Source organism: Pomacea canaliculata, linkage group LG8 (assembly GCF_003073045.1).
Source record: "Pomacea canaliculata isolate SZHN2017 linkage group LG8, ASM307304v1, whole genome shotgun sequence".
In the NCBI taxonomy this organism is placed as follows: Eukaryota; Metazoa; Mollusca; class Gastropoda; order Architaenioglossa; family Ampullariidae; genus Pomacea; species Pomacea canaliculata.
The window spans coordinates 4,585,326-4,602,659 of NC_037597.1; the positions used below are offsets into that span (position 1 = coordinate 4,585,326).

At 38.1% G+C, this 17,334-nt stretch overlaps 2 protein-coding genes across 6 annotated transcripts; both read right to left on the reverse strand.

The window, feature by feature from the left end:
* Nucleotides 1-4,658: 4,658 nt before the first annotated feature.
* LOC112570716 (protein Mis18-alpha-like) lies at nt 4,659-7,615 on the reverse strand. 4 transcript variants are annotated; one of them, XM_025249298.1, is made up of 4 exons: nt 7,141-7,615; nt 6,327-6,517; nt 5,628-5,750; nt 4,659-5,192 (listed from the first exon to the last, which is right to left on the reverse strand). In XM_025249298.1, exons 2-4 carry the CDS (start codon nt 6,480-6,482, stop codon nt 4,926-4,928), a joined length of 546 nt encoding a protein of 181 aa, XP_025105083.1. In that variant the 5' UTR covers nt 6,483-6,517; nt 7,141-7,615; the 3' UTR covers nt 4,659-4,925. The 4 variants fall into 4 exon arrangements, with proteins under 4 accessions (XP_025105083.1, XP_025105082.1, XP_025105081.1 ...); XM_025249297.1 differs by lacking the exon at nt 7,141-7,615 and adding an exon at nt 6,805-7,107 and having other exon boundaries at nt 6,327-6,518; XM_025249296.1 differs by lacking the exon at nt 7,141-7,615 and adding an exon at nt 6,621-7,106 and having other exon boundaries at nt 6,327-6,518.
* Nucleotides 7,616-11,223: 3,608 nt separating this feature from the next.
* LOC112570715 (glutaminyl-peptide cyclotransferase-like) lies at nt 11,224-17,144 on the reverse strand. 2 transcript variants are annotated; one of them, XR_003100685.1, is made up of 8 exons: nt 16,935-17,144; nt 15,089-15,247; nt 13,974-14,249; nt 13,372-13,524; nt 13,065-13,164; nt 12,558-12,674; nt 11,957-12,193; nt 11,224-11,413 (listed from the first exon to the last, which is right to left on the reverse strand). XR_003100685.1 is itself a non-coding variant. In XM_025249294.1 (7 exons), exons 1-7 carry the CDS (start codon nt 17,010-17,012, stop codon nt 12,051-12,053), a joined length of 1,026 nt encoding a protein of 341 aa, XP_025105079.1. In that variant the 5' UTR covers nt 17,013-17,144; the 3' UTR covers nt 11,349-12,050. The 2 variants fall into 2 exon arrangements, 1 of the variants encoding a protein (XP_025105079.1); XM_025249294.1 differs by having other exon boundaries at nt 11,349-12,193.
* Nucleotides 17,145-17,334: the final 190 nt, after the last annotated feature.

A 17,334-nucleotide genomic window follows, 5' to 3' on the forward strand; every position in this document is an offset into this window, starting at 1 on the left:
TTTATTTATCACCTGGTTTATTAACGGCACACAACTCCACACACGCTGCTAATCTAAACCGATACAAGAAAACTAAACTCTCCCTATCACCCGGTACGTTAAAGGCAGTTCATTAACAGCATCCACACCAGCTGCTAATATAAGTCGACACAATCATATCCTTAACAAATAATTATTTCATTAAAGGCAGTTAATTAACGGCACACAACTCCACGCTTCGCTCCTGTAAACAATAGATCATACCCGAGTACGATCGCTTCTCCTCTGTTTCATAGGATCACAAACTTAATTGTATTATATATATACGTCCGTGGATGGACCGACCTGTGACATGCTACGTACGTTAGTCGATGAGAAATCGTGTAGATAATTGAAGATGCTCACAGTGAAAGAATGCTGTAAGCTACCCCACGCACGTACACCCGATCCCTTTTGCATACCATCACTTGTGGCTGTGCAGTGGCAGCATCTGTGAAGTTTTAGGTGATCATCCACACACCGCAAATACAAGTCACGACATAATTGTCTTTCAACCGCTCTCTCCATAAAGCAAGAAATGGGGCTTAATGCACTCTTGTTTTGTAGTTTTTTTTTCATTCCTTAAATATGTCTTGTATCATGTCAAGTTTTTCCTGTGGGTGCATATACTTCTTGGATGATGGGGAGAGTGGTGTCTGCACCTACCATACTTGAATCTTACTGTTACAGATAATCATTTTGATTATACACAACGCATCAGTCAGTTATAAAATATGGTTTGCAGATTAGGATAAGAGCTGTCTCTTTCAAGACTTTTGTTACCAGGAGCTAAATTTTAAGTCAGAAAGGGAGGTTTTTAAATTAGAATAAAACTACAGTGTTGTTCTTCAGAACGCGTGGATATTGGCATTTTAAAAATGTAAATCAATATACGGTGGAAAATATACTGAAAGTAAACTTCACAGCCAAAAAAAAAAAAAAACAACCATCGTGAATAACATAATCTAATAATTTGTAAAACTTGTTTTGAAAATGGAATGTTTTAAAGGACGCCACGGGATAAAGACTGCATTTTTTTCTGATGTTTCAGTTCTATAGACAGCTCTCACATGCGCCATTTCAAAGGTCTCTCTCACACACACATGCAAAAGTAATAATTTCAATTTGCCTGTGTGGAAAGCAGTGATAGTCGGCCATTTTCACACTGATAAATGAGAAAATTTTTATGCAGGTGGCATGGCAGCAAACGAATTAGTCATAGACCCGATATGTATAGAGATACGCTATACACAACTCTGACTAGATGAAGATATCGAAGTAGCAGATGAAGCAGATGGCGAAGAACTGTTATGGTTAGGATGAGTCTATGTTCGTTAAATTTTGCAAAGTGCAGCTGACCATTAGTAACCAGCTTTCCACAGATGCCGTGTAATGTAGCAACAATTGAAAGAAAACAGCAGATTTTTCATTTCAGAAGAATTTACGGGTGCAACATTTTAGTCTGGCCTCTCCCCCGACAGACCTGTCCGGCTTGGTTACACCTGCCAGGAGGACAACATAGCTTTGTGGGTCTGGTAAGACACCACACCACTACAAGGTAAGTTGCACCAGCTGGTGGTGGAGCTTCATAGCATTTAAACAGGGTTAGGGTTAGGGTTAGGGATGGGATAATAGAAAGCAGGAAGATACCTTTCGTGAGTTCGATGTCTAGAATAAAGTTATTGTCTAGGCATGGACCACGCATGCTTAACAGTGAAGGTTGGCTGCCCTGAGTTCATTTCTCGTCTCGGGCACGTTGTTCTTTCTCTGCACGTGGCATCTGTTTACAGGGCTGGCTGCTTGCCGTGATATAGCCTTAGCTGCTGACACGGCGTAAAACACCAATTCCCCCCCCCCCTCCACGCATGCTTATAAATATTCCTTGCCCCTCTGCATATCATCTGCACAATAAAAATAAGCTGTGGACAACAGTCAACATGCACATGACGATCAGGTTTCCTTGAGACGGACATTAACTGTCGTCCACAGCTTGTTTTTATTGTGTAGACTGTAAATGATAACCAGAGCGGTAATGAAGTTTGCCTGAAACCCGTCTTGTCTTGCAGTGACTCAGGGGACAGTCGGCATGGGAGTGTCCACGTTGCAAACAACAACAGCAATAAGAATAATAGTTTATAAAAGCAAAATAAATGCATAAATTATGGAAAAGAAATCCCGTAGACAGAAGAATTGTTTGTGCAGCCTTGTTACACGTTTCACTCTCCAAGATTTAGAACTTACATCTGCAATTGTCATCGAGGAAGTCACTAGAAATAACAGATCAAGAATGTTCAGGATAAACCTCTGCAAAAACAAGCCGTAGATAGTTTTTGCTGCATCGGGTCATCAAGCAGTTTTGCCACATTGCACAAGATTCATCTCGTTATCGATGTGCACAAACAAGAAACTGGCCTCCAAAATCAAAATTAATGAGAAAAATGACAAACAAATCCAAACAAATTCGGGAGCTAGTCCTCTCAAGCCGGTCAGATTGGGGTGGTGGTGGAATGATGTTTGAACGTGAATGATATACCGTCCTTCTGATGGGTTCACGATGAATAACTTCCTCAGATGGGAGATGGGTTAATTGCTGCTGATGACGATCGAGTTTCTCTTCACCTGTCGTGGTTGTCCGACTTGTCCCCCTAGGGCCCTATCCAGGGGTAGGGAACGTTCCAAATTATTTGATCCGGACACCCAAGGCAATCGCAGATTTCAGTAACCATAGCAACGTAAATTTCTATTAAGCGGATCATATTCATAACGCAAATTTTGAGGAACAAGCAAGGAAGGTCCATTACGGGATAGACACGTAGTTTCGTCGGTTGCCCGCAGCCTGTATGACAATTTTGGAGAATGGTACCTGAATGTGATCTTCACCCCGAGCAAGGATATAGACCACCTCCAGTTTGATGTCGGCTGTTGATACGTGTACCTTTCTTCCACCATGTCGACTCACAAAAAAAAAGAAAAAGATCGACATTGCTGTGTACCTTACTGAACAGTTCAGGTTCACAAATGTTTAACATTATCCTTTTCAGGATTTCCAAAGAATAAGAAAGAGTGCATGTTTGTATTTTGCGGTTGTATTTCGTGTGTGCGAGTGTCTGAAATTGTCATCCTCTTCTAATTATTTTCGTTTGCTGCACAGTAAGAGTATAAGTGGAAAGAATTGAGAGTGGAGCAATAGAATTTACAATGGTTGCCTTTCAGCGCCCCGAGGATAAAAGATATTTGTCGTATGTAATTGCAGGTGATGCGGATGTAGGTTTGGAATGTCCACCAACTACTCTTTAGAGAAGGTTATTCTGGTCATCTTCAAAGTACCTTCTGGTTAACCCCAGTTAGTGTATTTCTGTGAACGTTTTGGCATAATTTGATATTTTGTAATGCAACAAAGAAGAATAAATCTGAAACAGTGGAATTAAAGTTAGTTCCAGACGAGATGCCAGATTTTATTTGGAAGCTGAAACGATTGGAGAGAAGCTTGATGGTGACAAAGGGGAAAGTGAACGGTTAGCATTAAACTCCATGAAGCATACTGCTCAAAACCGAACAGTCATCGTAACAGTTTTCACGAAGTGTTATCCAAAACAGAACAGTTAACTCATCTACTTCCCAGCTGCTGACGTCCACACAACAGTGTTTTCTCATTGTTGGGGCCATCCGATAGGAGCTGGTTGAACATGCGCGCGTGTGTGTGTGGATGGTAAGAGATACCAGGCACAAGCATCTGCCATTATCTTCCATCGTTGATGCAATTTTTGTGTGGGTGCACTTTGCAACCACGCGTTAATATATAAGAAAAAAAGTTAAAAAAAACACTCTTCTATAAGAAGTCGTTTGTGCTTATATCAAGGCCGCAGAGTAGACAAATGCAGCACTATGGTAAGGAGAGAAAATTATTTTTAAGTATGAAGGAGATGACTTTGCCAAAGTCTAGTGCTTGTAACTAAAACCACGTTACTCAAATGTGATGTACAATGCCCATCATCTTGTCGTGCTCACCAACAAACATGGACCGTGGGGCCGCTATTGTAGATGGTAAATGGGCCTTGTGTTACAGGTGTGAATTGTTGCCCATTTGTAAAAGTACGAACATTGCACCCAAACACAGATGTACTTTTTGTCAGTCACCAGGGGAGTACACTGAATACATTTGAATACGGTCATCCTTTATGAGTAAAGAAAGATATAGAGAGATAAAGACAGACGAAAGCAATAAAAATAAAGTTTTAAAATCCAGTTGTATTTGTGTTGTATCATTTCCGCTGTTCATCATTTTTCTCCCCTATTTTTTTCTTTATTTTATGGAGAATACATTCAATCGTCAGCCCTAACCCTGACAGTATGTTCCGTTGCAAACCGGCTTTTGCTATTAACTGCCGCTCTGAAGAAGTATAGTAACTTTTTTTTTAAAGGAAATAGTTGCGGTTCAAGTTCTATAGGCGTACCACATACTCTGCCACATTTATCTCTTACTACCTGTAGACACCAGTGAAAATATATGATTTTAACATGAAAAAAGACTGGCTAAAGATTTAGTTTACCATTGCTAACACTCATTGGCAATTTCACTATTATAATTTTAACATTTTCATATTTCAGCATTTGTTCCTTTGCTGAGAAAAGACAATAAGAAACAAGAGACCTGGATTTATTTGCAAAAGATAAACAACTTCATCCTCACATTTCTGTGAAACAATCTTATAGCACAAGTAATTGTTACATGCACTTCACACGTGCAATAAAAAAAATACATGATTACATTTTACCATCAACAAACTTGTTTTTTATACAATAATGGTCTTAACAAGACATATACAAAACACTTACAATGTTTGGCCATCTTATTTTTCAGAGTAATGTTCTCCTCACCTCCACAAAAGCACCTGAGTGCTCAGGTTTTATCTGTTGATCTTGCTTTCTTCCTCTCCATCACCATCAGTAGTCAGGCATTTTTCCACATTACTCAGGCGGGTATTCATCATCACAATCAGGTGCTGAATCTTAAAGCACTTTTCTGCAAGCTCGAAGAGTAAGGGGGGATCACTGCAATTCCATTTTGTCCCTGCACTGCCAAACCGATAGCCAGTCACCCCTGCAACATCAATCGTAAAGTTGCCACGCAGGTAGTCTAGCTGCTGTGGTGTAGTCACATAGTATCGTCCAATCTGAAACAGGATTTTACACTTTAAAAGCTTTTGTTTTACAACAGATACAGACCTATGGAGCCTACACTACAGGATATAGTTTATTAAAAACTCTACAAAAACTGAGGAATATTACCTTTTAAATGGATGGACAGATGAACTATTGTTTTAGTTGTTAATATAAAAGTATAAATTGTTTTCAAATAACATGGACTTGATTAATTTAGCACAAAAGATTACTTCTCAAATTCAATATAAAAAAAAATACAAGCCTACAAGCATAATCAAACACAGAAAGTGGTCAAAACCATAACACGATGAATGTCCTTGTATTCTCTTATTACAGTCTTGTTTCTTCCACTTGCTTATCTAGCACAGTTTTTGATATTAATACATTTTATTTACATCATCTACACAATGACACAAGAGATTAGTCTTTCTGGTTGAATCAAGTACCTTTTTTTTGCAACGTCGACAGCTGAGAAGGTAATAAGCACTGCCTGCATCATGAACACTGCCAGAGTGATGAAGCACTTCCCCACGGCTCACATTGTCAGTTACAGCACTCAGTGTAAATGCCTGGAAATATCAGTACTCATACCAGTGAGCAGAATTCTATCAATGACACATACCAGTGTTCAGCTGGTATGCACACTACATAATTTATTTGAAATAACAAAGTAAGACCGCAAGAAGAAAAAAAAATGAATTGAATAAGGATATTCCTCTGTACTTAACAAAAAGCTTTCTTGCGGAACTGGAACTTACTTAATTTACTCTTTTGCACTATTAGTGCCAAATGATAATTAATAGTAACATATGATCAAAAAATGCAAAATATGGTCGTTTAAGTTAGCAGCTAATAGAATACAATAGATATTTTGTTGCATTTGCTGGTTCCAGTGGTATAATAACTTTTGTCTGAGAGGTACAGTCTGCAGTTTAGTTTCAAACCAAATAGATGTTTATAAGCTCATAATAGAACATTGACAGATCATAATAAATGAACGCTTATTTATTTATTTATTTTGGTGGTCAGTTTCTGTACTTGTACACTTTCCTAACATTCGACACATCGTCTATTCCACAACACACTGTACTGAATTTAATGTACACTCTAATCTGAGTCTAATGGCTCGTATGTTCTTGGCATACCTCCAGAGCTTCGCAAGCTGCAAGCCAATAAGTAGAGTCCCCCAAGATGGAATGGCAAGATTCACATTGGAACACGATCATCGACTCCGCTAGCACCGCTTCAAAATCGAATCCAGAAGTTTCTACTTCTCTGGTCATGGAAGCACTTTCTGCCATTCGTCGTACCAAAGATGCGTTGTACAACCTTTCCTCCTTAATAATTAAAGAAACGTGAAAACATAAAATAAAAGGTCTACTGTCGTTTAAAATAAAGACAAAACAATTCCCCTACTCACTATATGTCACTATACTCACACTGGTTATAGTAGTTTTCCAGTGGAAGCGACGAGGTGAGAACTCGCTCACGTTAGTAAGACTAGACTAGCGACTGAAAAGTTCTCCAATTCAAAGTAAAGAACGCTGTAAATTCTTTACTTATGATGGCAGGCTACAAAATTAGTCTAAATTACAGCTGAGAATGAGAGATATGCTCGTAAACCTGTAGTTATTGTTGTTTATTAATCCTTACGGCTGTCATTTGATTTGTCATTGAGAGTGATTTCCCCTGCGCGTGGAGATGAAGTCTTGGCGCCAAATATTTTTTGTATTTTCTTCCGTGACAGACACCAATGGGTCGCTCATAACACATTTTGCTCAAGAATGCCTAGCGCAGAAGTTACTCTTCAGTTTGCTAAGCTAACCAAGACATTTACACGCCAAAGAAAGCTTAAAAATAAAGTTTCCTGATGCTATGGGGTATTAACGAGAACGTACATTTGAATAAAATGAAGGTCTCTTATAATTAATACTATTGATGCAGTATTAACAGACTTACTTTTTGTCACAGCTGAGAAATGCTTCAATGGATAAAAAGTCTGACATGCAAGTCTTAGAGCATTCTAGAGGCAAAAAGACATAAGCATCAACAATCAAATGAGCAAACAGTAGAACACATTGATAACCAGTAAGAGAAATTAATCTCCATTGACAGTATACCCATGCACTATAATCGTCAAACCATGAGACAACTCGTGGCCAGAAATTGAACCCGTCGAACCATATTTGTACGATCTGCCAGCAAATATATGCAACATGCCAGTCATTGCAATAAAGGTGAAAGAGTATAGTAGGTTTTAGTAGATTAATTACTTTTGGCTTGTATTTACATATCCTACCTTTCTTGCTTATGTGTATGTGTTAGGAGGTATTATATATATGCAGATACATGGGGAGGTTTACTTATATATAAACAGATATGACACTGTGTGTGTCGGTCGGGGGGAAGGTTTACATATATATATATAAGCAAATATGAGTATATGCGTGTTTAGTGGGGGTAGCATATATGTGTATGTGGGGAGATTTACATATATAAGCAGATATGTGTGTGTTGGGGGTATCAAATATACATATATAAGTAGATATGAGTGTGTGTGATGGTGGGGGGAGTACATATAAGGCTGTGTGGGTGGGTGGGGGGTTACACATGTATGCGTAAGCAGATGTGTTTGTGAGGGGAGTATTATATATATGCAGGATATGAGTAGGTGTTTGTGTTGGGGGAGGTTTATATATGTGTGTGCATGTGGCTTGTGTATATATATATAAGCATCAATGAGTATGTGTGTAAGAGGGAGGGGGAATTTTATATATATATATGCAGATATATGTATAAGTAAGAATGTATGTGTGTATATATATATATCTGTATTTAGGTAAGAATGAAAAGAGGGCAGAAACATCCCCTCCAAAACTTTTCGCTTGTTTACGTGTGTTTATATACTTTGATTTATTTGATTACACATGCAGTGATGCGATTTGCATTAAAGGGCTAGAAGAAGGAAAGAACAAGTGAAGTAGGCAAAACTTAGCTTTTAATGTATAAACCGTTACAAACTGACCAGTGAATATGTGTAGGTGTGAGCGACGGAGATTGCATATAAGATATACAGTAATGTGTGTGAGTATATGTATATTTTGAATATCTCAATACCCTTGAAAGGGTGAAAAAAATATTCTTGAATCATAAGCTTCAGAAACTGATGACACTGAAAAACATGAACTAAGTGCATGGATTAAGATGTAAGGAATGAACCAAGTAGTGCTACATTACACAAAATATTTCTTCAAGAATTCTTAAGTAAAAGGTTATAAAATCAAATGCCCACAAGTACAAGCACTGGTTAAACATGCCATATACTGTGCTTGTCTGCCCATGATAGGAACAGTTTGAACACTATTGCCCATGTTAGTTATAAGATCATTGGTGTCAAGCAGAGGAATTTGGGTTTTTGTTGCATTTGGTAACTTGTCAGGAAATTGGCATTTACTCAATATCTGAACATGTCGCTGCAGGAGACTTGTTTTATTAAATTCAGGCAAACCTGCTATGCCAAAAGTGCAGAAGCAATATATATATACACAAAATAATTTCCTTTATCATTTCAGCTGCTGAATAGTAAGTGAAAGGTGTGTGTGTGAAGGGTATGGTCCTAGATGTAGGAAACTAGGAATTTGCTTATCAAGCCATGCATTCTTTTACAATGTACCACTTTAATTGTTTTGTAACTGAGCACTTGTTTGTAATTTATCAGACTTAAAATTAACCTCTAGTATTATTATAATAATGCTTGTCATTTGTCAATGACATTATATTTTGTGTTCGAATCATCATATTCAGTGAATGTATAAAGCAGCTTTCAACATATACTACAATGTTGCCCTCTCCAAATGACACTCTATGTGTTTAGCATGTGTGTAGACGCTTTGTAAATGCAATGAACTCCTGAACCAACGGGAGGAGTTAGATGTGTGTATACTAAATAGTCACTTGCTTTCAATTGTTAAATAATGCGTCATCTGGGTTATCAGTGTAATGATGTAACAAATTTAATACAACCTTTGACTGAACACAGGCTATACTTGTAAATATTTACATTTCAAGGCTCTTCATTTGTCTTTGCATTCAGGGCACTTCTATGTGCCAACCCACATGCAGACATTCACCTTTTGCGTGTTGACTCCTCATGAAATTTTTTTTTAGGTTGTCACTGTGATTACCAAATAAAACACGGTGCTTGAGGGAGATCTCCATAAGCAATTAATGTCGAAGCGCTGAAGTTAGCCTTGCCCACATGTTTATTTATTGAACATTTTAAACTTTAGCACATTTAATATAGTCGCAAGATACAACTCGCTTTGGTAGTTGACGTCGCAAACCAGTCTACTCTCTGACAAATCCTTTCGCCAGCCCCTTTGTTTATTTCCTTATTTTCTTTGTGTCCACTAGTATCTACGCAAACACACCAAGGTGAGAGATCGCTGCCTCACACTGTGAGTTACTTGACTCGACTACAATAGGGTCATTTACCTAGCATTGAGACAATGACTTGCTAATTAAGTAGGTGAGACATCGGAGACGACAGCTCGATGTAAGGAAAGAAGGATCGAGGTTACGATAGTAAGTAGTTAGCCTTCCTTTACTTCAACTGAAAAGCCATCGGGCTGCAAGTCGCGAAGAGCTAGTGGAGGGCGACTAGCGCTCGGTACATGCGGAATCCGAATAGACCGTAAGCGCGTCTAGGTCTCGACTAGCACTCCGCGAGTAGCAGGTAAACGGAGTTGTCCTCATTCGATTTACATGCATACGGGGCCCAGATGGCCACGCTTTGTAAAGACAGCAACGGACGAAGGTCACAGGCTCTCATAACAGTAGGGAGGAAATTAGACACTGGCATGGCACAGGCTTTGAAGAGCAGTCGGAGCCGGCATCGTCTGTTCACCCATTTCAAGCAGGCCGAGCTGCGAGAGTACCTGTATGTCTTTCTCACCATGTCCCCAAGCCTAGGCTCCAACTTCCACGCATAAAGGCAGTGAGGTGGAAGAGTTTTACGATGTGGTGTAAAAGGTAATAAAGGCAGCACTGAGGAAAGACATTCTAGTCATACTTGTGACTGGCGCACCAAGATCAGCTCAAACGCTTTCCAACAATGGCAACTCACTATAGTCAATACCTACTATTCCCACAAGGAGTCTAGAATGGCAACTTGGATCTCTACAGATGATTTGGTCCATAACCTCATCCTGCTACCATAGTTTCGAATCAAGCAGCAAAGAAAAGCTAAACACAGGTCAAAATCAGGTGCTGAAGAAAACTAAGGTGCGCAGGTCAAAAACATAAGGATCTTACACGTTGCTCGCTATCCTTTTACCCTTTCACTTTGGGACAGAGATGTGGTGACGACAGTCACAAGTTGGGGGTACCGAGAAGCGAGCTAGAGGATGTCAGCTTCTGATCTTAAAGATATAAAAGTGTACATTTGGGCTAAGGCTAGCGAGCGAAAGTTTGTGTTTAACTGCAGTGGAATCAATGAAGCATTGTGATAGGAACAACAATTTGTGGGTTATGAATTATTGTCTTGTTATTTTTCCACTGTAGTCTTCTGTTCCTCCCTTTCCGTTCTATGACCCTTAGCTATTCAATTTGTCCTCTATGTAACAAAGGCAAGTGGCTCACAGCACATCGAAATAAAGGAGTGGGGGGTGGGCAGCCATTTATGTCAGGAGGCGAGGTGTCCAGTTACACTCTTATTCTTTCTTCTACTCTTTGCTTTTTATTCTTGAATGGAGAGGCGTCTCCCATTATGGCCTGCGTGGTGGATATCGTGGAAACTGAATCCCAGTGCTTCATCTTTAAAACTGCATGAAACAATTTATGTCATCAGGTGTTTGTGTGCAAAAGAACTATTTTATATTTTAACACTAATTACATGAGGCTGGAAATATAGGCCATCAATCAATTTTATCCAAAATAGAACACTTTCTTTGGCCTATTGTTAGTTGACTAACAATAAGGTCCCACTGACCCCTTTCAACATACACATGACATCTAGCAAGAAGATGAAAGAAAAAATCAACAAGATAGTCAAAAAGTCTAATATGTGAAAACATTTAAATGACATGAGGCTTGTTATACATGCAATACAAAGCATGTGTTATGCTCGCCTTTCCATGCATGCATACACATGAAAAACACCCACAAAACAAAATCTGACTGAAATCATATTTTTCCTTTTCACAGATATGATGTGTTGACTGTCAATGTTTAGCTGTAACAAAATTAAAACAGTAATGATTACTGAGTGATCCAATTTAAACATGCTCTCTCTCACTCACATACACATATAACAACATGCATCAGTTCATCACAAATATTGGTGACCAGATTTAAAAAGTAAATACCATTTTTATATAGGATCCAAATAACAACAAAATAAATATCTGCTGTTAACAATAGAGTATATTTTTGTGCTAGAGGAAAATCCCAGCTATACTCTTTCATAAAATGACAACTCTTCACGATGTCATTGCTGGGGAACACATATCTCCCAGTAGAAATGGCAAAACCAGTGCTAGCCATGTCCTTTATCTACAGATTATGTTAAATGTGTATACAGCTTTCATAGTAAAAACCTCTGAGGTTATTCATGAATAAAAGGGGCACATATGACCTTTATGACATACTCTTTGAAGGAGTCGCCCATGTAAAAGAAAACTTGGGACTTTTTTTTTGTTATCAAACTATAATTTTTTGCAATCACAGGCACCAGGCCAATGCAAGATGTACTGAAAAACAGTAGCAGGAAACATACATGAATAACATCGGGCAGCATCTCAAAGTTGGCAGCCAGGCTTGCATCCATGTCTGTCACAAGGATCAATTATTTGTTTTTCTAGCAGTTCAATTCAAAGTGGAAGATCTGCTAGAAAGATGCGCAGTATACGTGCTAGGTTGTCAATAAGTGTGAAGTCAAGTGCCCGTATATTGTCATAGACTGTGTGCCACACTGATGGGAAAGGTGAGGAAATGAGATGAACAATGGGGACCCCTGTAATGCAGACAGAAAATAAAACTGTTAATCGCAAAATATGAAATATAAAGTATGCATTTCCTGATTGCATTATCTGGCAAGCTGAAAAGAGCTATAATGCTGTGCTCTGTATTTTGTTAAAAAGCTTTACAATATAACCATATCTTTTAAAATGCAACCTGCATGCTTAATTGGGTTTAATTGTAAAACAGAACTGTTTTGGATGTAAGTAACATAATTACCAAATTTTCCTCTTGTTGTGCACACATAAACACAAAACATTTTGTTGTTGTTGTTGTTGAAAGACTGCATATTCATGCTCCCATTCATGCACAGATTACAGATCAATGGCTATTTGAAAGCAAACCTAAAGAATACTTACTGCGTTCAAGGAAAGGTATATGATCATCCTCCACACCTCCCCGAGCACGTCTGTTGGTGAAGATGGGTCGATTACGTTGAGTGGGGTTTAGATAACCATGCTGCTGCAGGCATTGCTCTGAAAAATAAACTTAAATGCTGACCAGAGCTGGTTCTATACACAGACATGACAAGCGTTTCCCCCCAAAAAACCTAATATTTTTAAAGGCTGACCCAAGCCAAATATAAAACATTTCTGACAAGTTAGCAGAATACATCTAGCCGTCAACAGTCTGTTACACAGCTGTGCTGAGAAATTTTTAATAATAATTTTAAGAAAAGCACAGACTTAAAATTCTGACTACCGATGTGACAGAGCTTATAACCAAAAGAAAGAAAACACACTCTCACCAGATAGGCAACTTTTAAAAAACTTAAATAAATGTGGATATTGTATACGGTGCTTATCAAGCTTTTGTAGCTACAGACAAATAGAAGTTTAAAAAGAAAGAATTATAATTGGTCATACCAATGTTCCTGAGTTTGTAGTAAGAAGATGCTGTTTGAGCAAACTGAAGATCGAAAGAGGTGTCTGGTGTTCCAATGAGGTCCATCAGTATCATCTGTTCCTGTGACAAAAGTAAACAATTTTACAGCTCTGTACTTTGTTGCAAGCTAGTGTCTATAAATGCTACAAATTCAATATCTATTTATACATTTCAATGCATTATTGCTTTATATTCACAGCAGTTCAACTAATTTTCTAGTCTCATCGACTGCCAAAGCCCAATACATGTAAACTCAAATGGGTGCATGCATTCTACAATGCTACTTACAATAGTCTGAATGTAGGTAAGGCCTAAATTATTAGGATCTGGAGTGTCAGCCCACTTGGCAGCCAGATGTTTGGAACCATAAAGCGAGTCATATTGTGACCAAGTCATCAAGGCCTCCTCCCCATCAAAGAACACAAACTGAAGTGTCAGATCCTGAAACATGCCAGCTGTATGTAAGAAACACCATCAACTGCAGTGTCAGCTTCTGAAACATCACAGTTGTCACAAGAACCACCAAGGGCAACGCAAATTGGTCTTAGCTCCTGAAACATGATAACTGTCACATGAGCCATCAGTCATTACACATAAGCATATCCTGCATTTTACAAAAACAAGATTTGTTTCACAAAAGATCTGGGAATAACTGTCTCTATGCCAAATGTGCTTGTGTGTGCATATATATGTATTTACATGGCTATTGGATTGGTGCATATATCAATAAATAAATATATAAAAGTCCCAGGATAGCCTTGCCCCATACTCGTAAACTGAATCAATAATTTTGCCAACTATGTTCTTTTTGACTTTTTTTCAGAAGGAAGCACTCACATTTATGATTTGGGAATGTGGGCTTAGAAAGACAGGTGTACAATATGACTTACTGAGTTTGATTCTTTTGTAGACCTAAAGTGATTCTGCATTCTTAATGCAGTTTCTAGCATCAAAGCACAGGGCACAGCAGAGTCTGTGGCACCAATGAAAACCATGTTGTTATACAGCTTGGAATCATAGTGACAAGCAAGAACAATTCTTCGTGATTTGCTTGGGTCAAGTGTTGCAATTACATTGGTAAAGCGACGAGTGCCAAAGGGTGTTTGCTGCTGAAAGCTGTCTTCCTCTACAGTCCATCCCACACTGGACATCCATGTAGTGATATGCTATGTGAAAGAGACATTTTTCCTCATTGCCATACATATATATATATTATCGGCAATGTGTAAAAACCGGCATTCTATAAAATACCTAAGCAATGTATACAATGCTGGAAATGACGTCAAAGTATAAAATACATCATATTACATACATTTCCTAGGCATTCTATATAATACCTAAATGGCAAACTGGCAGAAAATACCTCTTTGATCTGCTGCTACTGCTCAGTCCACAGGAAGTGGCCTAGGAAATTTGAGGTGTATGGGCAGGACTAAGTGCCAAAATAATAAATGAAAATTAAATGCAATACAAAATGCCATTACAGTCTTCTGTGCTGCAACAAATAGTAAGTAATGACACTTCTGATTCCTTTGTTCTCTCAGTAAACCTGTGTCTCATTTTGTATTTCCTCTTTCATTTTTAGACAGTTTGTTACTAAAGACCTTTCCAATCTGGGCATTTCACACTTGGACTATTGCAATGCCTAGGAAAAGTATATAACAATGCAGATATTTCATACCTTGCCTGAAAACGACAAGGATTATTACACTGTCTAGGTATTCTATAGAATGCCGTTTTTTCATTGGCAGTAAGACACACACACATATATAAAAAAATGTAATTTATAAACAACAAAAGGCATAAAAAAATATTTAACATCTATAAATATATTATCTTAATGTATATATATCAGCATAACATAGGGCTTCCTGAAATATTTGATTATACTATAGAATATTATTTGTAGACTGAAAACTAAACGAGGCATTTTCCAAAAATAACTTAACACATATATTTTTATCCCAAGATTGTATTTTACACATCCCAAAGGAAGGAATCTCACATTTCGGACTGTAGTACTCCCAGGAGTATCAGGCACACGGGGTTGAAGAAAAGGTCGAAGAGCATACTCTCGAAACTGACCCCGACGTGACAGTCCTACTGCCAAATCTCCAAGGTTGTTCCTCACGACATTTGATTCTATAGATCTGCAGCTGTCCCTCTGAATTCACACACACACACAAAATTTGTTTTTATATTACCTTCCTATTTGGATTTTTTTTTTTTAATCACAGTGAGGAAACCTATGACGTTTTGCAGTGTAATTGTGTTTATTGATAAGTAAATCAGCTCAGTTAATGATGATCAAATACCATGTCACACTGCTACCAGAATCCATTTAGAAAGTTTCAAAATAAATGCACAAATGTAGTTGATTCTCACAATACTTAATAAGCAGCAAACATTAAACTCTTAATTCTCATTATGTGAGTAAATAACTCTGTCTCATGTATGACAAAAATGACTGTGGTTCTAGCCTTCCCTGCTGAGGCCACCATAAGGCGAAAAGGGAGTAACAAAACAAAAAAGTTTAATAATTAACCAGATTTGTACGTCAATGTTAAAAAAGAACTATATAAAGTCTATGAAAGCTTCACTATTAAATAATATGCTTTTATCTTATTGATTTACAGCCCTGTTTCTTAAAAAAAAACCTCCTTTTTTCACTTGCAGAAGTTTAATGGCTTCAAAAGTAAGTCTACCATAATTTAGTCTTCCACCATGACAACAGCAACAATAATAGAATTTGAGCTTATTTCTTTGTTTGGAGGTGAAATATATGCAAAGTTCCACACAGCATGGCATAACAATGTGGAGTGCTCACCCACCTAGTGAATATATTATCATCTTTTTTCATATGACTCCTAGACTGAAAAACTCTTTTATTTATCTTGAAGTTGTAATCCAAATCCTGCCTGATCTTTACTATTGCCACTCATTATATAAATATATAACATCATTAAAAAATTGATAATAAGTTTAACCAGTTATTAAAGGCCTTAATGAATAATAAGTTTAACCACACTGTAATAATACATAATAACAATGAAAGCCTAACTGTAGTTAGAACAACAAAAATTTTTCTTTGGTATTTTTGTGTTTTGCTTTGTTTTTGTTATAAAGCAACTATCAGTATTTTTATGTCATGTTTTTGTGCAAATGTCACTTATAACACAGTAAAAACGAACACTGGGATAAATTATTCTATGAATTATTAAATTATAAGAACTCTCTTCTGCATGAATTTCTCTGAAACAAGGGTAAGTCATAAATATGGTATTGTGGATGTTTTTCATAATGAAGCATTACCTGCTTTTCCTCTATATACAATTCGTCCTATTTTTTTTTTAAATCAAAGATTTTGTAAATAATCTTTGACTGATATCCATAAATCTGGTAAAATTATAGTTTGTACTGCAGGGCTTCTGCTTACGCAAAAAATTGCGTACAGTACGCATTAAAAGTTCGGAGGACCCCTTCAATTTTCGTCAATAGGGTCCCTTTCAAATTTGGGCTAAGAACAGGGACCTCTTAAAAATCTGAAGAACGGGTCCCTGGGACCCCAAAGAATTTAGCCTTAGCAGAAGCCCTGAGTACTTATACAAGACAACGGTTTGTATGGACTGTAAGATGTTCATGCACCTGTTGTGCTCAAATATACACCTGAGCTCTTTTTACAGGATACTTATTATTCATGATTATCTTATCAATCGCTTGTCTTCTTCACTCTAAGCGACGACTGGCCTGGAAAGTTATTAATCAGCGGTTAACTCTGGTGAGTGGAGTGTTACCAGTGTATCAATGGTCCTAGTTAGTAATGAAGGCAGGAGTATTATGAGCATGCCTACCTGCGCCAGGATCTGTCCCCGAGTCCAGCACAGCAAAAGCAGACACAACCACTCTGCTAACGGTGCTGCACCGTGCATTTCTCGTCCTTCTCCTCCCCACTCCCCACATCAACTGTCCACATCGCACGAGTCGGAGAAGCGTCCACTCCCTCGCCTACACCATTGCTGTGCATCCACCCTCCATGCTTCTCGCGCAGGAAAGGCGAGGATCGCATGATTGGCTGACTGGAAATTAATTTGGCCAATCGTGTTTCAGATAAAGTGGCACTGTCTTCATAAAACCTTTTCTTACACGCTGGAGAGTTCTTATATGGCCGTCATCTTGTCAAAGTTCATCTCTCACAGTTCTGCTGACAGGCCTCTGTGGTCAGTTGTTTCAAGATGCTCTCCTACGGTCTTT